Source organism: Anomaloglossus baeobatrachus, chromosome 7 (assembly GCF_048569485.1).
Source record: "Anomaloglossus baeobatrachus isolate aAnoBae1 chromosome 7, aAnoBae1.hap1, whole genome shotgun sequence".
Taxonomy (NCBI): domain Eukaryota; kingdom Metazoa; phylum Chordata; class Amphibia; order Anura; family Aromobatidae; genus Anomaloglossus; species Anomaloglossus baeobatrachus.
This window is the reverse complement of record NC_134359.1, coordinates 297652242-297680152: the sequence shown is the minus strand read 5'-3', so window position 1 is coordinate 297680152 and position 27911 is coordinate 297652242. Positions and strand designations below refer to the sequence as shown.

At 51.5% G+C, this 27911-nt stretch overlaps 1 protein-coding gene across 2 annotated transcripts in view; it reads right to left on the bottom strand.

Annotated features, from left to right (window-relative positions):
- LOC142245628 (uncharacterized) overlaps positions 1-27911 on the bottom strand; it is a 124675-nt gene that overhangs the window by 17040 nt on the left and 79724 nt on the right. For both annotated transcript variants that reach the window (XM_075318518.1, XM_075318517.1), the window contains one exon: positions 5088-5429. In XM_075318518.1, coding sequence (XP_075174633.1) covers positions 5088-5429 — 342 coding nt within the window. The remainder of the gene's footprint in view (positions 1-5087; positions 5430-27911) is intronic.

Here is a 27911-nt window from a genome sequence, read left to right as displayed (position 1 = left end):
TCCACGTACCCTGAGCCCTGTGGTGGAGAAAAACCGCTCCCCACCCTGACAGACTCGCGTCCGTCGTGACCACCTCCCAGGATGGGGGTAGGAAGGATTTCCCTTTCGATAATGAAGTGGGAAGAAGCCACCACCGAAGGGAAGCTTTGGTCGCCTGCGAGAGGGAGACGTTCCTGTCGAGGGACGTCGGCTTCCTGTCCCATTTGCGTAGGATGTCCCATTGAAGAGGACGCAGGTGAAACTGCGCGAAAGGAACTGCCTCCATTGCTGCCACCATCTTCCCCAGGAAGTGCATGAGGCGCCTCAAGGTGTGTGACCGACCTTGAAGGAGAGATTGTACCCCTGTCTGTAGTGACCGCTGCTTGATCAGCGGAAGCTTCACTATCGCTGAGAGGGTATGAAACTCCATGCCAACGTATGTCAGCGATTGGGCCGGTGTCAGATTTGACTTTGGAAAATTGATGATCCACCCGAAACTCTGGAGAGTCTCCAGGGTAGCGTCGAGGCTGTGTTGGCATGCCTCTAGAGAGGGTGCCTTGATCAACAGATCGTCCAAGTACGGGATCACCGAGTGACCCTGAGAGTGGAGGACCGCTACTACAGTAGCCATAACCTTGGTGAAAACCCGTGGGGCTGTTGCCAGGCCGAACGGCAGTGCCACGAACTGCAGGTGTTCGTTCCCTATGGCGAAGCGCAAGAAGCGCTGGTGCTCTGGAGCAATCGGTACGTGGAGATAAGCATCTTTGATATCGATCGATGCAAGGAAATCTCCTTGGGACATTGAGGCGATGACGGAGCGGAGGGATTCCATCCGGAACCGCCTGGTCTTTACGTGTTTGTTGAGAAGTTTCAGGTCCAGGACAGGTCGGAAAGACCCGTCCTTCTTTGGGACCACAAACAAGTTGGAGTAAAAACCGTGGCCCTGTTGCTGAAGAGGAACAGGGACCACCACTCCTTCTGCCTTCAGAATGCCCAGCGCCTGCAGAAGAGCCTCGGCTCGCTCGGGAGGCGGGGATGACCTGAAGAATCGAGTCGGGGGACGAGAGGTGAACTCTATCTTGTAACCGTGAGACAGAATGTCTCTCACCCAACGGTCTTTTACCCGTGGCAGCCAGGTGTCGCAAAAGCGGGAGAGCCTGCCACCGACCGAGGATGCGGAGTGAGGATGCCGAAAGTCATGAGGAAGCCGCTTTGGTAGCGGCACCTCCGTTGGTCTGTTTAGGACGTGACTTAGACCGCCATGCATCAGAGTTCCTTTGATCTTTCTGAGGCCTTTTGGACGAGGAGAATTGGGACCTGCCCGCGCCCTGAAAGGACCGAAACCTCGACTGCCCCTTCCTCTGTTGGGGTATGTTCGGTTTGGGCTGGGGTAAGGATGTATCCTTTCCCTTGGATTGTTTGATGATTTCAAACAACAGTGCCTACAATGAGGGTCAGTGGAACCTGCCGGTAGCGGGGTCGTACATGCGGCGCAGGCAACATAATAAGCCTGTGTTTTGGCACCCCTGCCTTTCGTGGGCGCCATGCTATTATCTTCACTGAGCAACACAATAGGGTATATAGCCAGAAATCAACTGTGCACTATACGGTGTAAAATAAACATATAATGTTACACTACTGCACAATGGGGCTAGCACCACAGGTGCTGCTTACCACCCGCTTAAAGCGGTTGTGCGGTCACCAGAGTCCCTGCCTGGGTCTCCCAGATTTTGTCCCCCTCTGCAGCGTCCGAGGAGCTGACAGGAATGCATCCTGAGGAGAGGAGAGAGCCGTGGGCGTGACCCAGAAAGAGCGGGAACTGGTGCCTGCACTGTGCACAGTGAGGGGAGTGGAGTATGCAAAGCATGCTCCAGCCCTCAGTGCTGCTCGTTCTGTGCAGCGTCCCGCCCTTCCCCTGCCTGTCAGGGCTGTGGGCGGGAGGAAAGGAAACTAGGCCGCAAAAAAGCCGGGGACTCTAGTAATAAACGCGGCCGCCGTAAAAGCGCGGCCGGCGTGGAAGTCCCCGGCGCACTACAAGTCCCAGCCGCGCCGCAGTGTTTCCATGGCAGCGGCGGTCAGTGCGGCAGTCCCTATACATAAACACACTCAGGAACGCTGAGTGTGTAATGGCACATATTAACCCGGTCAGCGCCGCGGTCCCCGGTGCACTAGCACACCCAGCCAAGCTGGAGTGTTGCTGTGCTCGGTCCCCACGGGGACACAGAGTACCTCCAAGTAGCAGGGCCATGTCCCTGAACGATACCCGGCTCCTATCCAGCAGGCTCCACAGGAGTTGTGGATGAAGCACGGTCTCCTGTGCCTGGAGACCGATAGGATCCCACTTCCACCAGAGCCCTGAGGGGGATGGGGAAGGAAAACAGCATGTGGGCTCCAGCCTCCGTACCCGCAATGGATACCTCAACCTTAACAACACCGCCGACAAGAGTGGGGTGAGAAGGGAGCATGCTGGGGGCCCTATATGGGCCCACTTTTCTTCCATCCGACATGGTCAGCAGCTGCTGCTGACCAATCTGTGGAGCTGTGCGTGCGTGTCTGACCTCCTTCGCACAAAGCAAAAAACTGAGGAGCCCGTGGGAGCACGGGGGGTGTATAGGCAGAAGGGGAGGGGCTTAACACTTTTTAGTGTAATACTTTGTGCGGCCTCCGGAGGCATAGCCTATACACCCAATTGTCTGGGTCTCCCAATAGAGCGACAAAGAAAAGATCATTCACTAAGGCGTCCCCTTCAGGTGTATCAAGGTTAAGGGCGACGTCAGGGTCAGAGCCCTGAGCTGCGACGTCCGCCTCGTCCTCCAGAGAGTCCTCAAGCTGGGAACCCGAGCAGCGTGAAGAAGTCGGGGAAGATTCCCAGCGAGCCTGCTTAGCCTGTCTAGGACTGTGGTCCGGGCAGGAGTCTTCCGCCTGAGACCTAGGGCCCAACCTGGGAGCGCGCTGCGGCGCGGACCGAGAGGGGCCTGGAGGCGACGATCCAACAGGGGCCGGGGCCTGTGTAAGGACCGGTCTGGACTGCAAAGCTTCTAGCAGCTTGGCAGACCGTTTGTCCATAGACTGAGCCATGGATTGTGAAAGTGACTCAGAGAGTTTCTCAGCAAAAGAGGCGAACTCTGTCCCTGCCGCCTGGACAGGGGGAGCAGGGGGGTCTACATGAGCCGAGGGGCCCACTAGTGACCGAGCATTGCTCACAGTGAGGGTAGGTGGAACCCGCAGGTAACATAGCCCCACAAGAGGTACAGGCCGCAAAAAAACCCTGTGCCTTAACAGCTTTGCTCCTTGTGGACGACATGCTGTTGTCTCCTAGGAGAATGATCACTGAGGGTATATGGGCAATAAAGGGTATACAGCCCGACCGAACAGAAATATATATATAAATACGTATCTATTCCGGCACCCTAGGGGGACCAGCACCGGGTGACCGGTGTGGCTTACCGACCGCTAACAAGCGGAGTGTGTGTGTCCTCCAGATTCCCTGCCTTAGGTCCCCCGGAGCTGCAGAGCTCTTCACTGAGAATCCTCCACTGGCAGAATGCCAAAAAATGGCTGCTGGAGCTCTCAGGGGAGGAGTGGAGCCGTGGGCGGCGCCAGGAAAGTGCGGGAATCTGGGGTCCCCACGGTGATCAGTGAGGGGGGAGGAAACATGCAGGATGCTCCAGCCCTCACATCCGACGTCAGGTCGGCATTCCCGCCCTTACCCCTGACAGGCAGGCCCGGGGGCGGGATTTTTGCGACTAGGCCGCGATGAAGCCGGGGGCTAAATTTGAGACCGCGCCCGACAAGCAGGCACGGTCGGCGCGGAAGTCCGCCGGCCTTCTCAATTCAGCAGCTGCCGCAGCGTCCGGTAAGAAGGTGCGCTCCTGCACAGTCCCCAATGGGGACACAGAGTACCTTTGAGATGCAGGGCCCGGTCCCTGAGGTTGAATAGACTCCGGTCCGGCAGATTCCCACAGGGGCTGCGGAGGGAGCACGGTCCCAGTAAATGGATGACCGCTCAGGATCCCACTTCTCCCAGAGCCGCTAAGGGATGGTGAAGGAGACGGCATGAGGCTCCGGCCTTTGTACCCGCAATGGGCACCTCAACCTTAACAACACCGCCGACGTAGTGGGGTGAGAAGGGAACATGCCGGGGGCCCCGTGGGGGCCCTCTTTTCTTCCAACCGACATAACTAATATGAGAATGCATGAGTGGATGTGTGCCTCCTTCCACACAAAGCATAAAACTGAGGAGCCCGTGATCCACGGGAGGGTGTATAGGCAGAGGGGAGGGGTTACACTTTTTAAAGTGTAATACTTTGTGTGGCCTCCGGAGGCAGAAGCTATACACCCCAATTGTCTGGGTCTCCCAATGGAGCGACAAAGAAAATAAATTTTAAAAAAAGTGTAGCAGACCTGAGGAGGTCATTTGTTCCTCCTATGGCGACCTGGCTAAAATGGAGTGCCTGGAGTCTGAGAAGGTATAGCCCGTCAGTGTCAAGGCATATACCCATCATCCTGTGCAACCCAATGCCATTAGTAAGTAATGAAATAATAAAAGAAAAAAAAAATACTATACCCCCCCCAAAAAAACAACAAAAAAAACCAAAAAACAAACAACGTGCAGACTTCTCCGAGTGTACACACCCATTTTAGATATCCTCTGTGACACGAAGGTGTTTTGTGTAGGAGCCTGGTATTCGGCCTTTAATACATCCAGGCTGCTCATTACACTAAGCATTACATTGATCGCCCCCTGCCTCCAATTTTAGCCCGCTCTACCTACACCTATGTTTGTGCCTTACAATTTTTGTACTTGAATGACTGTCTTCTAAGTATAAAAGGCTTAATATGAAGCTTATGAAGAAGAAACATTTAAGGGTGTATTCACATGAAATAGCGGCGTTTCAGAGCCCAGTGAGGCATAAGTATAAGAAGCAGAAGCCACTAAATATTTGTCACATCTTTGCCTGTCTGTACGCTCGGCTATCAGACTGTAAGTGAACATGGAGCTCTGTATGAAAAGAACAAAGCTCTAATTTGTACAAACACGAAAGAAATCAATCAGCAAAAATGTTAGACCTAAAATGATGTTCCCAGAAAATGAACATTGCACTCACTCTGCACACGTAAGACCCCGCTGCTCCTCTCCAGAGGGGTCTCCAGGCTGGGATGCTCCACTCTGCAGATTATTTCTGATTCCTGGTCTTTCACTGTTGGGGTGAACAGCAGTCGGGCTGTACAGGAGAATGTGGAGTCGGGCTGTACCTGGGACTCAGTGATTGACGTCTTATACTTATCATTATCGTGTAGAGATTCCATCTGTCCCTTTTCCTTCTTATACCAGCTCACAGTCACAGCATCAGGGCGATACCGGGAGATGTTGTACTGGAAAGTGTTTGGTCGTCCTATCAGTACACGCGGTACCGGAACCTCCTGCATTACAGGACGCCAGAGAAAACCTTCACAAACAGAAATAAAGTGATCAGTTCTTGTAACACCATGTAAAATTAGTTATAAATCTATTGTCAGAGCAGGTCAAATACACAGTTCACAATCATATTATACTGTGTTACACTATTTATCCAGTCATTTCTTGCTATATTACTGGGGCATAGAGGGAAGATCCAAACCCTGCACACGTGAGCTTATCTCTCTAGGTAGCCTTAGGCTATGTGCGCACGTAGCGTTTGTCCCTGCAGAAATTTCTGCAGCGATTTGAACAGCACATGTGTGCTTGATATCGCTGCAGAAAGAGTCCGTGATGAAAAAAAAGAAGGGAATTTTGTTTACTTACCGTAAATTCCTTTTCTTCTAGCTCCTATTGGGAGACCCAGACAATTGGGTGTATAGCTTCTGCCTCCGGAGGCCACACAAAGTATTACACTTTAAAAAGTGTAACCCCTCCCCTCTGCCTATACACCCTCCCGTGCATCACGGGCTCCTCAGTTTTGGGGCAAAAGCAGGAAGGAGGAAAACTTATAAATTGGTCTAAGGTAAATTCAATCCGAAGGATGTTCGGAGAACTGAAAACCATGAACCAAAAGAACAATTCAACATGAACAACATGTGTACACCAAAGAACAACCAGCCCGAAGAGCACAGGGGCGGGTGCTGGGTCTCCCAATAGGAGCTAGAAGAAAAGGAATTTACGGTAAGTAAACAAAATTCCCTTCTTCTTTGTCGCTCCATTGGGAGACCAAGACAATTGGGACGTCCAAAAGCAGTCCCTGGGTGGGTAAAAGAATACCTCAATAAAAAGAGCCGAAAACGCCCCCCCTCTTACAGGTGGGCAACCGCCGCCTGAAGGACTCGCCTACCTAGACTGGCGTCTGCCGAAGCATAGGTATGCACCTGATAGTGTTTTGTGAAAGTGTGCAGACTAGACCAGGTAGCCGCCTGACACACCTGCCGATCCGTAGCCCGGTGCCGCAATGCCCAGGATGCACCCACGGCTCTGGTAGAATGGGCTTTCAGCCCTGAAGGAATCGGAAGCCCAGAAGAACGGTAGGCTTCAAGAATCGGTTCCTTGATCCACCGAGCCAATGTTGACTTGGAAGCCTGCGAACCCTTACGCTGGCCAGCGACAAGGACAAAGAGCGCATCTGAACGGCGCAGGGGCGCCGTGCGAGACACGTAGTGTCGGAGTGCTCTCACCAGATCTAATGAGTGCAAATCCTTTTCACATTGGTGAATTGGATTAGGGCAAAATGAAGGTAAGGAGATATCCTGATTGAGATGAAAAGGAGATACCACCTTAGGGAGAAATTCCGGGACAGGACGCAGAACCACCTTATCCTGGTGAAAGACCAGGAAGGGGGCTTTGCATGACAGCGCTGCAAGCTCCGACACTCTTCGGAGTGATGTAACTGCCACTAGAAATGCCACCTTCTGCGAAAGACGTGATAAAGAGACATCCCGCAGCGGCTTGAAAGGTGGTTTCTGAAGAGCCGTTAGCACCCTGTTAAGGTCCCAGGGTTCCAGCGGACGCTTGTAAGGCTATGTGCGCACTAGAAATGTGAATTTTCTCAAGAAAATTTCTTGAGAAACTTCTGGGAGTGGAAGATTTCCGCACCTGCGGAAAAATCCGCGGCAAAAACGCATGCGGATTTGCCGCGGATTTACCGCGGATTTACCGCGGATTACCGCAGGTTTGTCCCTGCAATAAATAATAAAGATAATCGATAGACAGATAATGGATAGAGGGAAAGATGGATAGATGAATAGATAGATAGATAGAGGGATAGATAGATAGATGAATAGATGAATAGATAGATAGATAGAGGGATAGATGGATAGATGAATAGATAGAGGGATAGATGGATAGATAGATAGATAGATAGATAGATAGAGGGATAGATGGATAGATAGATAGATAGATAGAGGGATAGATAGATAGATAGATAGATAGATAGATAGATAGATAGATAGATAGATAGAGGGATAGATGGATAGATAGATAGATAGATAGATAGAGGGATAGATAGATAGATAGATAGATAGATAGATAGATAGAGGGATAGATGGATAGATAGATGGATAGATAGATAGATAGATAGATAGATAGATAGATAGATAGATAGATAGATAGATAGAGGGATAGATAGATGGATAGATAGATAGATAGATAGATAGATAGATAGATAGATAGAGGGATAGATGGATAGATAGATAGATAGAGGGATAGATAGATAGATAGATAGATAGATAGATAGATAGAGGGATAGATGGATAGATAGATGGATAGATAGATAGAGGGATAGATAGATAGAGGGATAGATGGATAGATAGATGGATAGATAGATAGATAGATAGATAGATAGAGGGATAGATGGATAGATAGATAGATAGAGGGATAGATAGATAGATGAGAAAAACCTATATAATGTTCCACCTCACTGCATTTTCTAAGCTGGCACCCTTTAGTGACTTTCATGTGGCACTAAAGGGTGCTTAGCCTTGTATTTAGCCATAAAATAAATAATTAAAAAAAAACGACGTGAGGTCCCCCCATATTTTGTAGCCAGCTTGGGTAAAGCAGACGGCTGCAGCCTGCAGACCACCGCTGGCAGCTTCACCTTGGCTGATAATCCAAAACAGTGGGCACCCCACGCTGTTATTTTAAATTATATAAATAATTTAAAACAAAAAACGTGCGGTCCCCCCCATATTGGATCACCAGCCAAGGTAAAGCGGACAGCTGGGGTCTGATATTCTCAGACTAGGGAGGTCCACTGTTATTGGACACTCCCCAGCCTAAAAATAGCAGGCCGCAGCCGCCCCAGAAGTGGCGCATCCATTAGACGTGCCAATCCTGGCGCTTTGCCCCAGCTCATCCCGCGCCCTGGTGCGTTGGCAAACGGGGTAATATATGGGGTTGATGCCAGATGTGTAATGTCACCTGGCATCAAGCCCTGGGGTTGGTGAGGTCAGGCGTCTATCAGATACCCGACATCACCAACCCAGTCAATAGTAATTAAAAAATAGACAACAAAAAAAGTTTTATTTGAAAAAACACTCCCCACATAGCCTCTTTAACCAATTTATTGAAAAGAACAATCAATCCACGTCCGGCGTAATCCAATAGGGGGGGGGGGGGTCCCACGGCGATCCATACCATAGTCGCTGTCCCAGTCAATGAAGAACAGAATGTTCCCCATTGGCTGGGAGAGCAATGCAGTGACCTGAGCTAACATCAATAGGTCAGCCCAGGTCACTGCAGGGGATGACGAGCGCTGCCATCAGGAGCATAGATGAGATCATTACCTTCTGTGATCATCTCCTGTACTGCTGACGTCAGCGCTGTCACTGACTGCGTTGTCAGAAGTATCGCGAGAGCCCGTGACGTCACCGCTAGTGACAGTCTCGGGCCGCTCGTGAGACGGGCATAGACAGCAGTGACAGCGCTGACGTCAGGAGGCAGGAGATCGTCACAGCAGGTAATGATCTCACCTCCTGACAGCAGCGATCGTCATCCCCGCGGCTCCCAACACTGCAGGGTCTCAGTGTCTGCCTGTGTCAGTGTCTACAAGCTATAACTGACCCATTATCCCACATTTTTCATATGTATAATTCTCTATGATAATAAATTATTCTAAGTAGAATTGCTTATCAATAATTTTTATTTAGTTCAAAAATTAAACGTCACACAGTGCACAGAGGTGAAAAAATAGCTAAAAATTCTTTAAAAATACAGTCAGAGGATATTTACAAAACAGGGTAGCATGATCCACACATCTCATAGATATCTGGGATCCCAGATGACTTCTCCAAAGAAGAGAGAGAGGCATTACACATCCTGGAGTCCTTATTAAAGGAACAGGAAGGGGGTAATAGTGATGATTTTCCCTTACATATCAAAAAGAGATCAACCACCTTCCCACCCCTGTCAGCCTGCTCAACAATAGAGATGTTTGTCAAAATGGTCATCCAGGAATTTAAAAATCTACCTGTGAAACGTACACATGACAATCTTAACAAAAAACAGAGACATGCATTAAATGAATTAAAATCTATGAAAGACATAGTAATTAAGCAGGCTGACAAGGGTGGAAACGTGGTGATCTGGTCCACAGAGGCCTATGAACATGAGGCTATGAAACAGCTAAATGACAAGCAGTGTTATAAGAGATTGGAAGGGAATCCCACACATAGATTCAGGAATGAATTGGAAAAAATTCTATATGATGCCTTCGAGAAGGGTATAATTCCCAAATCTGTTCTCGAGGGGCTCATATTAGATTTTCCAAGGGTACCTACAATATACTTTGTGCCCAAAATACATAAGGACCCATTACAACCACCTGGCAGGCCAATTGTATCCGGAAATGAAGGCCTTTGCGAACCAGTATGCAAATTTCTGGATCACTATTTAAAATCTATAGTGACCACACTGCCATCTTACATTCGAGATTCGACAGAATTCCTTAATGGAATTCAAGATATCACTTTAGAGACAAACATGATGATGGTAACAGCTGATGTGCAATCATTATACACCTCAATTGCACACAAAGATGGGATCACTGCGGTAGAATATTTTTTAAAAATGTCCAATTTAGATGATCAGCTGGTGAGTCTCCTAATACAACTGTTGGAATTCATTCTAACACACAATTATTTTTTATTTAAGGACCGCTACTACCTCCAGGAGAGGGGGACCGCGATGGGGGCGTCTTGTGCGCCCTCTTACGCGAACCTCTTTCTTGGATGGTGGGAGCGGTCCATACAATTTCCATCTGAATCATGTGGCGCAGTCCATTTATGGCTGCGCTACATAGATGACATTTTTTTGATTTGGGAAGGGGAGACTCACCGGCTGAATCAGTTTATGGATCAACTAAATAAGAATGATCATAACATCAGACTTACTTATACTTACAGTCAAGAAAATATTGACTTTTTGGACATCAAGATATTCAAGGAACGAGATGGATGTCTGAAGACGGACATATACCGAAAAAAGACAGCTGTTAACTCATTACTAAGCGCGAAATCTTCTCACCCAACACAGACAATTAGAGGGATCCCTACAGGTCAGTTCCTAAGGGCACGACGCATCTGCTCAAGTGACATCCTCTTTGAGGCACAAGCTCATGATCTAAAAAAACGATTTCACTTTCGCCAATACAGGAATCAGGATATTGAAAAAGGATACAAAAGAGGGAAAGAGACATCACGTATGGAGCTTCTAAAATCAACCAAGAAAGAGCAGGCAGATCAAAAGGTGAGATTTATAACTCCATACCATGCCCAAAGGAGAGAGATGTGTGACATATTAAATAAATATTGGCCCATATTACTCACGGATAATGACCTAGCCCCAATCTTAACATCAAAAGCAGCGGTCACATCCAAAAGAGCCAAAACAATCAAAGATATGGTTGTGAGAAGTCACTACATTCCCCCACAAAAAAATCTGTGGGGCCTTAATACAAAGCCTAGATGGGGTACATACCCCTGTGGAGACTGTGGTGCATGTACCCAAGTAGAGAGATCTCAGGTGTTCCATGACTCAACCCACTCAACCACATACACCATAGTGCACCATATCAACTGTCGCACGACTGGGGTGATATATTGGGCATACTGCCCCTGTGGTTTAATTTATGTGGGATTGACGTCCCGAGAATTTAGAGTTCGTGTCATGGAACACATTCGAGATATCAAAAATGCAGCCAAAGCAAAGAAACCAGAGGACATTGAAAAATTAAAAAACATCCCAAGACATTTCAGAGATAAGCATCAATATAATTGGAGATTGCTGAAATTTAGAGGCATAGATAGGGTACAATTGGGAGCCAGAGGGGGTGATATAAAGAAAAATCTAGCCCAAAAGGAGGCACGTTGGATAACAGTGCTAAATACTACTAAACCAAATGGATTAAATGATGCTATTAGCTTCAAACCATTTCTATGACACTATAGCAACATGGGGTGGTGATATGCAGCCTGTTTCTCTATTCTCCATTTTAACTGTGTTTTTAAATTTATGTTTGTTATGATTATGTATTATTAACAGGATTATGGTGGCAAGACATCCTTCTTCGTTATGAGTGACACCCCATTTAAAAAGAACCAAAAAAGAATACAGAATGGATCCATATGGATGAATATAATGCTCAATATTACAGGGAAAATGCAATACATGTATGCACCCTTAGGGGGCGGAGATGGACTTCAGCCACGTTATAATTACGTATATAAAACAAAATAAGAAAGAAGGATTATGCCCTATACACACTATGAATAATATACTAATATACAATATGAAGCGATTAAATCTAATCGCTGTGGCTGGACTCTATCTCTGCCCTTCTACTTGCCCTAATGTAAGATGGAGGAATGTTAAAGCACTGTATGTGCGCGCGCGTGTCACCTGACCTCCTCCTTCCATGTTACGCCCGGCGTCCAATGAGATCGAATTACTGTGCGCATGCGCAGTGGCGATTTCCGGACGCCGGGCGCGACGGCGAACGGGGAGGCGGATGGGACGTGTGCGCCAACGATACAGGTGTTACATGGCGATAATAATAAGTATGTATATAAGGATGCCGCTTGCGCCATACCTGCACCTCCAGGACGAAGCTCTAGTCGAAACGCGTCGAGGTGCAGGGTGACGTGATCCACATAACTCCCATCCCCACATTGGTGGGTTTTCACTAAGTATTAATTGTTCTACCCCTGGAACAAGGTTCAGTGGTGAGCTTGATAATGTTCTTTCCTGTGCTGCTGACTGCGGCAACACAGGACTATGTGTAAATGTTTACAATCCATGCTGCTCTGCACTAAGCACTTTATATATATATTTATATGCAACTTTGATTGATATATGCTGAGAGTTATGCGGACATTGCACTGTATTAGGCACTTTCTATATACCTATATTTGAAGGAAATGTTCTCACCTACAATATGAACCAGTGATATCTATGAGATGTGTGGATCATGCTACCCTGTTTTGTAAATATCCTCTGACTGTATTTTTAAAGAATTTTTAGCTATTTTTTCACCTCTGTGCACTGTGTGACGTTTAATTTTTGAACTAAATAAAAATTATTGATAAGCAATTCTACTTAGAATAATTTATTATCATAGAGAATTATACATATGAAAAATGTGGGATAATGGGTCAGTTATAGGTTGTATATGCTTAATTGAGGATCCAGTCTAAAGAAATATTGTTGAAATGGACCTAAGTGTTCTTTTGGTTAAACTGTGTCAGTGTCTGCCTGCGGTGCAGCGTGACAAGCTGCTGACACTGCGGGCAGACACTGACACCCTGCAGTGCAGGCAGCCGCGAGGCCGGAGCAGGACACAGACTGGCACCTGGAGGTCGCACGGAAGTGCTTCTGTGCGGCGTCCAGGGAGTGTGACGTCTGCTCCGCTTCCTCTTCCTGACATAATGACATCGCTTCCTGCAAAACCGCAGGCAGCGATGATCATTCCCGCAGGTAATTCGCGGCTATTCCGGGGGTATACCGCACATCATTGCTACCTGCGGAATACCCCCGGAATACCCCCGGTACCTGCGGAAATTAATGGACATGCACATTTTCTCAAGAAAGTTTCTCGAGAAAGAAGGGAATTTTGTTACTTACGGTAAATTCCTTTTCTTCTAGCTCCTATTGGGAGACCCAGACGATTGGGTGTATAGTACTGCCTCCGGAGGCCACACAAAGCATTACACTAAAAAGTGTAAGGCCCCTCCCCTTCTGGCTATACACCCCCAGTGGGATCACTGGCTCATCAGTTTTAGTGCAAAAGCAAGAAGGAGGAAAGCCAATAACTGGTTTAAACAAATTCACTCCGAAGTAACATCGGAGAACTGAAAACCATTCAACATGAACAACATGTGTACCCGAAAAACAACCAAAAATCCCGAAGGACAACAGGGCGGCTGCTGGGTCTCCCAATAGGAGCTAGAAGAAAAGGAATTTACGGTATGTAACAAAATTCCCTTCTTCTTCGGCGCTCCATTGGGAGACCCAGACGATTGGGACGTCCAAAAGCTGTCCCTGGGTGGGTAAAGAAATACCTCATGTTAGAGCTGCAAAGACAGCCCTCCCCTACGGGGAGGCAACTGCCGCCTGCAGGACTCTTCTACCTAGGCTGGCGTCCGCCGAAGCATAGGTATGCACCTGATAATGTTTGGTGAAAGTGTGCAGACTCGACCAGGTAGCTGCCTGGCACACCTGTTGAGCCGTAGCCTGGTGTCGTAATGCCCAGGACGCACCCACGGCTCTGGTAGAATGGGCCTTCAGCCCTGATGGAACCGGAAGCCCCGCAGAACGGTAGGCTTCAAGAATTGGTTCCTTGATCCATCGAGCCAGGGTGGATTTTGCAGCCTGCGATCCCTTGCGCTGACCAGTGACAAGAACAAAGAGTGCATCCGAGCGGCGCAGGGGCGCCGTGCGGGAATGTAGATTCTGGGTGCTCTACACCAGATCCAACAATGCAAAGCCATTACATATCGATGAAATGGATAAAAGGAAGGTAAGGAGATATCCTGATTGTGATAAAAAGGGGATACCACCTTAGGGAGAAACTCTGGGATCGGACGCAGCACTACCTTATCTTGGTGAACACCAGGAAGGGAGCTTTGGATGACCGCGCTGCTAGTTCGGACACTCTCCGAAGAGACGTGACCGCTACCAGAAAGGCCACTTTCTGTGAAAGTCGAGAAAGTGAAAACATCCCTCAGAGGCTCGAAGGGCGGCTCCTGGAGAGCAATTAATACCCTGTGCAGATCCCATGGGTCTAACGGCCTCTTGTACGGAAGGACAATGTGATAACCCCCCTGCAGGAACGTGCGCACCTGAGGAAGTCGTACTAGGCGCTTCTGAAAGAATACCGACAGCGCTGCGACTTGTCCTTTAAGGGAGCCGAGCGACAAACCTTTTCCCAATCCAGATGCAGGAAGGGAGGAAAAAGGAGACAACGCAAATGGCCAGGGAGACACTCCCGAAGCAGAGCACCAAGATAAGAATAACGTCCACGTCTTGTGGTAGATCTTGGCAGACGTCGGCTTCCTAGCCCGTCTTATGGTGGCAATGACGTCTTGAGATAATCCTGAAGACGCTAGGATCTCGGACTCAATGGCCATACAGTCAGGATCAGGGCCGTAGAATTCAGTGGAAAAAACGGCCCTTGGGACAGTAAGTCTGGCCGGTCTGAGAGTGCCCACGGTTGGCCGACCGTGAGATGCCACAGATCCGGGAACCACGACCTCCTCGGCCAGTCTGGGACGACGAGGATGGCGCGGCGGCAAGCGGAGCTGAGCTTGCGTAGCACTCTGGGCAACAGTGCCAGAGGTGGAAACACATAGGGTAGCTGGAACTGCGACCAATCCTGAACTAGGGCGCCTGCCGCCAGAGCTCTTTGCTCGTGAGACCGCGCCATGAAAATCGGGACCTTGTTGTTGTGCCGAGACGCCATTAGTTCGACGTCCGGCATCCCCCAGCTGCTACAGATTTCCTGACACCATTCTGGGTGCAGAGGCCATTCCCCTGCGTCCATGCCCAGGCGACTGAGGAAGTCTGCTTCCCAATTTTCTACTCCCGGGATGTGAACTGCGGATATGGTGGATGCTCTGTCCCCCACCCACGTCAGAATCCGCCGGATTGCCTGGTAGGCTTGGCGATGCGTGTTCCGCCTTGGTGGGCGATGTCTGCCACCGCTGTGGAATTGTCCGACTGAATTCGGATCCGTTTTCCTTCCAGCCACTGCTGGAAGGCTTGCAGGGCAAGATACACTGCCCAGATTTCCAGAACATTGATCTGAAGGATGGACTCCTCTGAAGAGAGTCCTTGACCGTCTGAGAAGGGAAACGTTCCTGTCTAGGGACGTCGACTCCCCAACCCATTGGCAAGGCATGTCCCATTGAAGTGGACGCAGATGAAACTGCGCGAAAGTGACTGCCTCTGCATGAGGCGTCTTAAGGGGTGTGACTGGCCTTGAAGGAGAGACCGCACCCCCGTCTGTAGTGAACGCTGCTTGTCCAGCGGAAGCTTCACTATCGCTGAGGGAGTGTGAAACTCCATGCCCAGATATGTCAGCGATTGGGTCGGTGCCCGATGTAACCTTGAAAAGTTGATGATCCACCCGAAACTCTGGAGAGTCTCCAGCGCCCCGTTCAGGCTGTGTTGGCATGCCTCTTGAGAGGGTGCCTTGACAAGTGGATCGTCCCAGTAAGGATCACAGAGTGACCCTGAGAGTGCAGGACTGCTCCCACTGCTGCCCTGAACTTGGTGAAAACCCGTAGGGCTGTCGCCAGACCGAAGGGCAGGGCTACGCACTGAAGATGGTCGTCTTCAATAACGAAACTTAGCAAACGCTGGTGCTCTGGAGCAATCGGCACGTGGAGATAAGCATCCTGATATCTATTGATGCTAGGAAATCTCCTTGAGACATTGAGGCAATGACGGAGCGGAGGGTTACATCCGGAACCGCCTGGCCTTCACGTGCTTGGTGAGCAGTTTTAGGTCCAGAACGGAACGGAAAGAGCCACCCTTTTTTGGCACCCCAATCAGATTGGAGGAAAAAACCGTGTCTTGTTCCTGAAGAGGAACAGGGATTACCACTCCTTCTGCCTGCAGAAGAGCATCGGCTCGGTGGGGGGGGGGAATGTCCTGTACACGTGAGACACAATGTCTCTCACCCACCGGTCTGTGACCTGCGGCAGCTAAATGTCGCCAAGCGGGAGAGTCTGCCACCAACCGCGGATGCGGAGAGAGAGAGCTGAAGTCCTGAGGAGACCGCCTTGGTAGCGGTTCCTCCTGCAGCCTTCCTTGGGCGTGATTGAGCCCGGCCGGAATTTGAGCCCCTCTGAGCATTTTGAGCCCTTTTGGACGAGGACAATTGGGACCTGCCCGAGCCTGGGAAGGACCGAAACCTCGAATGTCCCCCCAGGACAGCATTACTAGGGTAAGTCGCAATGCAGACATTGCGAGGTTAAGGACACCACCTGCGGCACAGATGTACATGTGCTCAAGACCAGCTGCGCAAGACCAGCTGAAAAAGCTTAGAGTGCCCATACGGCTGCGAATGCCGGAGCAACCGACACGCTGATAGCTTCACAGACAGATTTCAACCAGAGGTCCATCTGTCTGTCAATGGCATCTTTAAGTGACGTCCCATCTCCACTGCAACTATGGATCTAGCCGCAAGCCTGGAGATTGGGGGATCCACCTTTGGACCCTGGGTCCAGCGCTTTACCACGTCAGGGGGAAGGGATAACGTGTATCCTTAATACGTTTGGAGAAAACGCTTATCTGGTAAGCGTGGTGTTTCTGAACTGCTTTTCTGAAGTCAGCGTGGCCAGAAAAGTACTCAATATACGCTTGAGATACTGAAAAAGGATTTTTCCTGCTGTAAGCTGACTCCTCCCCTGGGGGAGCTGAGGGAGAAATATCCAACATTCCATTGATGGACGCTATAAGATCATTCACTATGGCGTCACCATCCGGTGTATCCGGATTGAGAGCGGTGTCAGGACCAAAGCCCTGATCAGCTACGTCTGCCTCATCATACAGAGAGTCCTCTGCTGGGACCCTGACCAGTGATGAAGCCGAGTGCCGCACCCAGCGAGCTAGCTTAGGCTGTCTGGGACTGCCGTCCGTGTCAGAGCCTTCACCCTGGAATGCCTGGGACCCCCCCCGGAGCACTGATTATGTTCCAAATGAGGGTGGCCAGGGAGCATTAATCAAGATTGCCCATGGCCTGTCTGGACTGCAAAGTCTCTATCCCATGACAATCTATCAGCCGAAACTGCAACTCCGTCCCTGTCCCTGGACAGGGTTCACAGGTGGTTCCTTTGGCCACCTCTAGTAGAGACCCCGGCTGACCAAGTGCTACAGGGGTGCATTGCACACAATGGGGGTCAGTGGAACCTGCCGGTGGAACAGTATCACATGCAGGAAAAGCAGCATAGAAAGCCTGTGTTGCTTTTTTGCTGCTGTATTCTAGCCATCTATGCAATGTATAGCATACAAGCATAAACACTTCAGCACATGCAATACAAGCAGCATAGAAAGCCTGTGCCTTGGCACCCATGCTTTTTTGCTGCTGTTGTCCAGCCATCTAGGAGAAAATAGCCAAGAGTAGCGACCGTACAGTGCAATGTATAGCATACAAGCATAAGTACAAATGAACACTTCAGCACATGCAATACAAGCAGCCTATAAAGCCTGTGCCTTGGCGCCCATGCTTTTTTGCTGCTGTTGTCCAGCCCTCTAGGAGAATATAGCCAAGAGTAGCGACCGTACAGTGCAATGTATAGCATACAAGCATAAGTACAAATGAACACTTCAGCACATGCAATACAAGCAGCATAGAAAACCTGTGCCTTGGCACCCATGCTTTTTTGCTGCTGCTGTCCAGCCCTCTAGGAGAATATAGCCAAGAGTAGCGACCGTACAGTGCAATGTATAGCATACAAGCATAAGTACAAATGAACACTTCAGCGCATGCAATACAAGCAGCCTAGAAAACCTGTGCCTTAGCACCCTTGCTTTTTTGCTGCTGTTATCTCGCCATCTAGGAGGGCATATAGCCAAAGATAGCGACCGTACAGTGCAGTGTATAGCATACAAGCATAAAATACAAATGGACACTTCGGTATTTAGTGGGGTCAGCACTTCAGGTGCTGCTTACCGCCCGCCTATAACGCGGGTGTGTGGTCGCCAGAGCCCTGTGAGTGGTTGCCCAGAGCATTCTCCGTTCCCCAGCTCGGACTGCGTGCAGGAATGGCTGCCGGCGTCCTTCTCCAGCTCGTGTGACGAGGGGCGGGCCGTGGGCGTGCCCCAGACAAGAGCGGGAAACTGGCATCCCACTGTGTCCAGTGAAGGGGGCTGGAGAATGCAAAGCAGACTCCAGCCCTCGGCGCTGACTGTCTGTACAGCGTCCCGCCTCACCCCTGACTGGCAGGGCTGGAGGCGGGAACGAAACGAAAACTAGGCCGCAAAGCCGGGGACTCGAGTAATAAGCGCGGCCGTCCATGTGCACGGCCAGCGCGGAAGTCCCCGGCGCACCACAAGTCCCAGCCGCGCCACAATGTAAAAAACACCCAGCAGCGGCCGGCGCGGCAGTTCCCAATACATAAAGTCACTCAGCAAAGCTGTAGTGAATAATAGCACGAGCGCTCCGCGCTGTTGCCCCCGGCGCACTAACACTCCCAGCAATGCTGGTGTGTGTGTGCGCGCTTGCCCGGGGACACAGAGTACCTTAATGTAGCAGGGCCTGTCCCTGACGATACTCAGCTCCATATCCAGCAGGTTCTCTGGGTCTGTGGATGGAGCCCGGTCTCAGTGCCTGGAGACCTGTAAGATCCCACTTCACCCAGAGCCCCGAGGGGGGATGGGGAAGGAAAACAGCATGTGGGCTCCAGCCTCCGTACCCGCAATGGGTACCTCAACCTTAACAAACACCCGACAAAAGTGGGGTGAGAAGGGAGCATGCTGGGGGCCCTAGTATGGGCCCTCTTTTCTTCCATCCGACATAGTCAGCAGCTGCTGCTGACTAAACAGTGGAGCTATGCGTGGATGTCTGACCTCCTTCGCACAAAGCAGAAAACTGGTGAGCCAGTGATCCCACTGGGGGTGTATAGCCAGAAGGGGAGGGGCCTTACACTTTTTAGTGTAATGCTTTGTGTGGCCTCCGGAGGCAGTACTATACACCCAATCGTCTGGGTCTCCCAATGGAGCGCCGAAGAAATTTTCTCAAGAAATTTTCTTGAGAAAAATCCGCACAGTGCGCACAGCTATTTTTTTTTCTCATTGAATTTCATGGGAAATGTCTGCACAAAGATTGCAGACATTTCTCAAGAAATTTCCGGGGCAAATCCGCGGGTAAATCCGCAGGTAAAAAGCTCTAGTGCGCACATAGCCTAAGGTGGGACTATGTGGCAAACTCCCTGCAGGAACGTGCGGACCTGCGGAAGCCTAGCTAGGCGCTTTTGAAAAAATACGGAGAGCGTCGATACTTGTCCCTTGAGAGAGCCGAGTGACAAACCCTTGTCCATTCCGGATTGAAGGAATGAAAGAAAAGTGGGTAAGGCAAACGGCCATGGAGTAAAACCATTATCAGAGCACCAGGATAGGAAGATTTGCCAAGACCTGTAATAGATCTTGGCGGACGTCGGTTTCCTGGCCTGTCTCATGGTGGCAATGACATCCTGAGATAACCCTGAAGACGCTAGGAGCCAGGACTCAATGGCCACACAGTCAGGTTGAGGGCCACAGAATTCAGATGGAAAAACGGCCCTTGTGACAGCAAGTCTGGGCGCTCTGGAAGCGCCCACGGTTGACCCACCGTGAGATGCCACAGATCCGGGTACCACGACCGCCTCGGCCAATCTGGAGCGACGAGAATGGCGCGACGGCAGTCGGACCTGATCTTGCGTAACACTCTGGGCAGCATTGCCAGAGGAGGAAATACATAAGGCAGTTGAAACTGCGACCAATCCTGAACTAATGCGTCCGCCGCCAGAGCTCTGTGATCTTGAGACCGAGCCATGAATGCCGGGACTTTGTTGTTGTGCCGTGACGCCATGAGATCGACGTCCGGCGTTCCCCAGCGGCGACAGATCTCTCGAAAAACGTCTGGGTGAAGAGACCATTCCCCCGCGTCCATGCCCTGACGACTGAGAAAATCTGCTTCCCAGTTTTCTACGCCCGGGATGTGAACTGCGGAGATGGTGGATGCTGTGGCTTCCACCCACTGCAGAATCCGCCTGACTTCCTGGAAGGCATGACGACTGCGCGTGCCGCCTTGGTGGTTGATGTATGCGACGGCAGTGGCGTTGTCCGACTGGATACGGATCTGTCTGCCCTCCAGCCACCGATGGAAAGCCAATAGGGCTAGATACACTGCCCTTATCTCCAGAACATTGATCTGAAGGGAAGACTCTACCGGAGTCCAGGTTCCCTGAGCCCTGTGGTGGAGAAAAACCGCTCCCCACCCTGACAGGCTCGCGTCCGTGGTGACCACAGCCCAGGTTGGGGGTAGGAAGGATTTTCCTTGCGATAGAGAATTGGGAAGGAGCCACCACTGAAGAGACGTCTTGGTTGCTAGGGAAAGAGAGACGTTCCTGTCGAGGGAAGTCGACCTCCTGTCCCATTTGCGGAGAATGTCCCATTGGAGTGGTCGCAGATGGAATTGCGCGAACGGCACTGCCTCCATCGCTGCCACCATCTTCCCCAGGAAGTGCATGAGGCGCCTCAAGGGGTGTGACTGACCCCGAAGAAGAGATTGCACCCCTGCCTGCAGAGAAAGCTGTTTGTCCAGCGGTAGCTTGACTACCGCTGACTGTGTATGAAACTCCATCCCGAGGTAAGTCAGTGATTGGGTCGGTGTCAACTTGGATTTTGGGAAGTTGATGATCCACCCGAACTGCTGGAGAGTCGCCAGAGCGACGGTAAGGCTGTGTTGACACGCCACCCGAGAAGGTGCCCTGACTAGGAGATCGTCTAAGTAGGGAATCACCGAGTGGCCCTGAGAGTGTAGGACCGCCACGACGGATGCCATGACTTTGGTGAACACCCGTGGGGCTGTCGCCAGGCCGAAAGGCAATGCCACGAACTGAAGGTGTTCGTCCCTGATGGCGAAACGCAAGAAGCGTTGATGTTCGGGTGCGATCGGCACGTGGAGATAAGCATCCTTGATGTCGATCGATGCTAGGAAGTCTCCTTGTGACATCGAGGCGATGACCGAGCGGAGAGATTCCATCCGAAACCTTCTGGTGCTCACATGTCTGTTGAGTAGTTTGAGGTCCAGAACGGGACGGAATGATCCGTCCTTCTTTGGCACCACGAACAAGTTGGAGTAAAAGCCGCGACCATGTTCCTGAGGGGGAACGGGGATAACAACTCCTTATGTCTTCAGAGCGTCCACTGCCTGAAAAAGTGCGTCGGCCCGAGCGGGGGGCGGAGAGGTTCTGAAGAAACGAGTCGGAGGACGAGAGCTGAACTCTATCCTGTAACCGTGAGACAGAATGTCTCTCACCCAGCGGTCTTGAACATGTGGCCACCAAGTGTCGCAAAAGCGGGAGAGCCTGCCACCGACCGAGGATGCGGCCCGGGGATGCCGAGAGTCATGAGGAGGCCGCCTTGGAGGCAGTGCCTCCTGCGGCCTTTTGGGGGCGTGACTTGGACCGCCACGCATAGGAGTTCCTCTGGCCTTTCTCCGGCCTGCTGGACGAAGAGGATTGCGGCTTGGCGGAGGGACGAAAGGACCGAAACCTTGATTGTATTTTTCGTTGCTGAGGTCTCTTAGGTTTGGACTGGGGTAAGGAGGAGTCCTTTCCCTTGGATTCCTTAATAATCTCATCCAATCGTTCGCCAAACAAGCGGTCGCCAGAAAACGGCAAACCGGTTAAGAACCTCTTGGAGGCCGAGTCTGCCTTCCATTCGCGCAGCCACATGGCCCTGCGGACTGCCACAGAATTAGCGGATGCCACCGCTGTACGGCTAGCAGAGTCTAGGACTGCGTTCATGGCGTAGGAAGAAAAAGCTGACGCTTGAGAAGTCAAAGACGCAACCTGCGGAGCAGAATTACGTGTGACCGCATTAATCTCAGCTAGACAAGCTGAGATAGCTTGGAGTGCCCACACGGCTGCAAAGGCCGGGGCAAAAGACGCGCCCGTGGCTTCATAGATGGATTTCACCAGGAGCTCTATCTGCCTGTCAGTGGCATCTTTTAGTGATGCGCCATCTGCAACCGATACCACAGATCTAGCCGCCAGCCTAGAGACTGGAGGATCCACCTTGGGACATTGAGCCCAACCCTTAACTACGTCAGAGGGGAAGGGGTAACGTGTGTCAGTGAGGCGCTTAGTAAAGCGCTTGTCCGGGACCACTCTGGGCTTCTGGACAGCATCTCTGAAGTTAGAGTGATCGAAAAACGCACTACGTGTACGTTTGGGGAACCTAAACTGGTGTTTCTCCTGCTGAGACGCCGACTCCTCTACAGTAGGAGGCGGGGGAGAGAGATCCAACACCTGGTTGATGGACAAGATAAGATCATTCACTAAGACGTCCCCTTCAGGTGTATCAAGGTTAAGGGCGACGTCAGGGTCAGAGCCCTGAGCTGCGACGTCCGCCTCGTCCTCCAGAGAGTCCTCAAGCTGGGAGCCCGAGCAGCGTGAAGAAGTCGGGGAAGATTCCCAGCGAGCCCGCTTAGCCTGACTAGGACTGTGGTCCGGGCAGGAGTCCTCCACGTGAGACCTAGGGCCCAACCTGGGAGCGCGCTGCGGCGCGGACAGAGAGGGGCCTGGAGGCGACGATCTAACAGGGGCCGGGGCCTGTGTAAGGACCGGTCTAGACTGCAAAGCTTCTAGCAGCTTAGAAGACCATTTGTCCATAGACTGAGCCATGGATTGTGAAAGTGATTCAGAGAGTTTCTCAGCAAAAGAGGCGAACTCTGTCCCTGCCGCCTGGACAGGGGGAGCAGGGGGGTCTACATGAGCCGAGGGGCCCACTAGTGACCGAGGCTCCGGCTGAGCAAGCAAAACAGGGGTCGAGCATTGCTCACAGTGAGGGTAGGTGGAACCCGCAGGTAACATAGCCCCACAAGAGGTACAGGCCGCAAAAAAAACCCTGTGCCTTAGCACCTTTGCTCCTTCTGGACGACATGCTGTTGTCTCCTAGGAGAGTGATCACTGAGGGTATATGGGAAAGGGTATACAGCCCGACCGAACAGAATATATATATATAAATACGTATCTATTCCGGCACCCTAGGGGGACCAGCACCGGGTGACCGGTGTGGCTTACCGACCGCTAAAAAGCGGAGTGTGTGTCCTCCAGATTCCCTGCCTTAGGTCTCCCAGAGCTGCAGAGCTCTTTCCTGATAATCCTCCACCGGCAGAATGCCAGAAAATGGCCGCCGGAGCTCTCAGGGGAGGAGTGGAGCCGTGGGCGGCGCTAGAAAAAGTGCGGGAATCTGGGGTCCCCACAGTGATCAGTCAGGGGGGAGGAAACATGCAGGATGCTCCAGCCCTCACATCCAGTCCCGCCCTTACCCCTGACAGGCAGGCCCGGGGGCGGGATTTTTGCTACTAGGCCGCGATGAAGCCGGGGACTAAATTTAAGACCGCGGCCGACAAGCAGGCACGGTCGGCGCGGAAGTCCGCCGGTCTTCTCAAATCAGCAGCTGCTGCAGCGTCCGGGAGGAAGGCGCTCCCTGCACAGTCCCCATGGGGACACAGAGTACCTTAGAGATGCAGGGCCCGGTCCCTGAGGATGAATAGACTCCTGTCCGGCAGATTCCCACAGGGGCTGCGGAGGGAGCACGGTCCCAGTAAATGGATGACCGGTCAGGATCCCACTTCTCCCAGAGCCACTAAGGGATGGTGAAGGAGACGGCATGAGGCTCCGGCCTTTGTACCCGCAATGGGTACCTCAAACTTAACAGCACCGCCGACGTAGTGGGGTGAGAAGGGAGCATGCCGGGGGCCCCGTGAGGGCCCTCTTTTCTTCCAACCGATATAACTAATATGAGAATGCATGAGTGGATGTGTGCCTCCTTCCACACAAAGCATAAAACTGAGGAGCCCGTGATCCACGGGAGGGTGTATAGGCAGAGGGGAGGGGTTACACTTTTTAAAGTGTAATACTTTGTGTGGCCTCCGGAGGCAGAAGCTATACACCCAATTGTCTGGGTCTCCCAATGGAGCGACAAAGAAAAAAAAAGCCGATTCCATGCGCTCTGACTGCAGCCCCTCCCATAGACAGAGCATGGACTGCAGGCAGAGCGCAGGTAAGAAGTGACATGTCCCTTCTTAGAACGCGCGCTTCGGGCAGCAGCCGAAGCGCTGCGCTCCACTACGCCACGTGCGCACGGCTCCTGCATAATCTTCATAGATTATGCTGGGGACGCAGGACGCATGGTTACGCTGCGGTGCAGATCGCAGCGTAACTGCATGTAAATACGCAACGTGTGCACATAGCCTTAAAGGCACTTTACACGCTGCGATATCGGTACCGATATCGCTAGCGAGCGTACCCGCCCCCGTCAGTTGTGAGTCATGGGCAAATTGCTGCCCGTGGCGCACAACATCGCTAACACCTGTCACACGCACATACCTTCCCTGCAACGTCGCTCTGGCCGGCAATCAACCTCCTTTCTAAGGGGGCAGTTCGTGCGGCGTCACAGCGACGTCACACGGCAGCCGTCCAATAGCAGAGGAGGGGCAGAGATGAGCGGGTGGAAGATCCCGCCCACCTCCTTCCTTCCTCATTGCCGGTGGACGCAGGTAGGATGATGTTCGTCGTTCCTGCGGTGTCACACATAGTGATGTGTGGTGCCGCAGAAATGAGGAACATCGTACCTGCAGCAGCAACGATATTTGGAAAAGGAGCGACGTGTCAACGAGCAACGATTTTTGCGCTCATTGATCGTCGCTCCTTGGTGTCACACACTGCGATGTCGCTAATGACGCCGGATGTGCGTCACTAACGACGCGACCCCGACGATATATCGTTAGCGATGTCGCAGCGTGTAAAGCCCCCTTTAGTGTAGTTAGCCTTTTTCTTTTTCACATTTTGGCTTCTGTTGATATTCAGTGACACAACTTCACGTCTGTAAAACTCCAATCACTGACCTCGGCAGTATACGGCGTGACACCACCGAGGCCAGCGATCGGCTGCAGCAGTCATGTGGGGCAAAGGGACATCACTACTGCAGCCAAAAACACCGAACCAACTAGAACAAGAGGGATTTAGGCTCTGTGCGCACTGGGAAGAAGGGAATTTTGTTACTTACCGTAAATTCCTTTTCTTCTAGCTCTTATTGGGAGACCCAGACGATTGGGTGTATAGCTACTGCCTCCGGAGGCCACACAAAGCATTACACTAAAAAGTGTAAGGCCCCTCCCCTTCTGGCTATACACCCCCAGTGGGATCACTGGCTCACCAGTTTTAGTGCAAAAGCAAGAAGGAGGAAAGCCAATAACTTGGTTAAACAAATTCACTCCGAGTAACATCGGAGAACTGAAAAACCGTTCAACATGAACAACATGTGTACCCGAAAAAAACCCAAAAATCCCGAAGGACAACAGGGCGGGTGCTGGGTCTCCCAATAAGAGCTAGAAGAAAAGGAATTTACGGTAAGTAACAAAATTCCCTTCTTCTTCGGCGCTCTATTGGGAGACCCAGACGATTGGGACGTCCAAAAGCTGTCCCTGGGTGGGTAAAGAAATACCTCATGTTAGAGCTGCAAGACAGCCCTCCCCTACGGGGAGGCAACTGCCGCCTGCAGGACTCTTCTACCTAGGCTGGCGTCCGCCGAAGCATAGGTATGCACCTGACAATGTTTGGTGAAAGTGTGCAGACTCGACCAGGTAGCTGCCTGGCACACCTGTTGAGCCGTAGCCTGGTGTCGTAATGCCCAGGATGCACCCACGGCTCTGGTAGAATGGGCCTTCAGCCCTGATGGAACCAGAAGCCCAGCAGAACGGTAGGCTTCAAGAATTGGTTCTTTGATCCATCGAGCCAGGGTGGCCTTAGAAGCCTGCGACCCTTTGCGCTTACCAGCGACAAGGACAAAGAGTGCATCCGAACGGCGCAAGGGCGCCGTGCGGGAAATGTAGATTCTGAGTGCTCTCACCAGATCTAACAAATGTAAATCCTTCTCATACCGAGGAACTGCATGAGGATAAAACGAAGGCAAAGAGATATCCTGATTAAGATGAAAAGAGGATACCACCTTCGGGAGAAACTCCTGAATGGGGCGCAGCACTACCTTGTCCTGGTGGAAGACCAGGAAAGGAGCCTTGGATGACAGCGCTGCTAGCTCAGACACTCTCCGAAGAGATGTGATCGCTATCAGAAAAGCCACTTTCTGTGATAGTCTAGAAAGTGAAACCTCCCTCAGAGGCTCGAAGGGCGGCTTCTGGAGGGCAACTAGTACCCTGTTCAGATCCCATGGATCTAACGGCCGCTTGTACGGGGGTACAATATGACAACCCCCTGCAGGAACGTGCGCACCTTAGGAAGTCGTGCTAGACGCTTTTGAAAAAAAGACGGATAGCGCCGAGACTTGCCCTTTAAGGGAGCCGAGCGACAAACCTTTTTCTAACCCAGATTGCAGGAAAGAAAAAAAGGTAGGCAATGCAAAAGGCCAGGGAGACACTCCCTGAGCAGAGCACCAGGATAAGAATATCCTCCACGTTCTGTGGTAGATCTTAGCGGACGTGGGCTTCCTAGCCTGTCTCATGGTGGCAACGACCCCTTGGGATAATCCTGAAGACCCTAGGATCCAGGACTCAATGGCAACACAGTCAGGTTCAGGGCCGCAGAATTCCGATGGAAAAACGGCCCTTGGGACAGTAAGTCTGGTCGGTCTGGTAGTGCCGACGGTTGGCCGACCGTGAGATGCCACAGATCCGGATACCACGCCCTCCTTGGCCAGTCTGGGGCGACGAGTATGACGCGGCTGCAGTCGGATCTGATCTTGCGTAGCACTCTGGGCAAGAGTGCCAGAGGTGGAAACACATAAGGGAGCCGGAACTGCGACCAATCTTGCACTAAGGCGTCTGCCGCCAGAGTTCTGTGATCGCGAGACCGTGCTATGAAGGTTGGGACCTTGTTGTTGTGCCTGGACGCCATTAGGTCGACGTCCGGCCTTCCCCAGCGGATACAGATTTCCTGAAACACGTCCGGGCGAAGGGACCATTCCCCTGCGTCCATGCCCTGGCGGCTGAGGAAGTCTGCTTCCCAGTTTTCTACGCCGGGGATGTGAACTGCGGATACGGTGGAGGCCGTGGCTTCCACCCACGTCAGAATCCGCCGGACTTCCTGGAAGGCTTGCCGACTGCGTGTCCCTCCTTGGTGATTGATGTATGCTACCGCTGTGGAGTTGTCCGACTGAATTCGGATCTGCTTTCCTTCCAGCCACTGCTGGAAGGCTAGTAGGGCAAGATACACTGCTCTGATTTCCAGAACATGGATCTGAAGGGTGGACTCCTGCTGAGTCCACGTACCCTGAGCCCTGTGGTGGAGAAAAAACTGCTCCCCACCCTGACAGACTCGCGCCTGTCGTGACTACCGCCCAAGACGGTGGTAGGAAGGATCTTCCCTGTGATAATGAGGTGGGAAGAAGCCACCATTGCAGAGAGTCCTTCTGTGAAAAGGAGACTTTCCTGTTCAGGGATGTTGACTTCCCGTCCCATTGGCGGAGAATGTCCCAATAAGAGGACGCAGATGAAACTGCGCAAACGGAACCGCCTCCATTGCCGCCACCATCTTCCCGAGGAAGTGCATGAGGCGTCTTAAGGAGTGCGACTGACCTTGACGGAGAGTCTGCACCCCAGTCTGTAGTGACCGCTGCTTGTCCAGCGGAAGCTTCACTATCGCTGAGAGAGTATGAAACTCCATACCAAGAGACGTTAGTGATTGGGTCGGTGACAGGTTTGACTTTGAGAAGTCGATGATCCACCCGAACGTCTGGA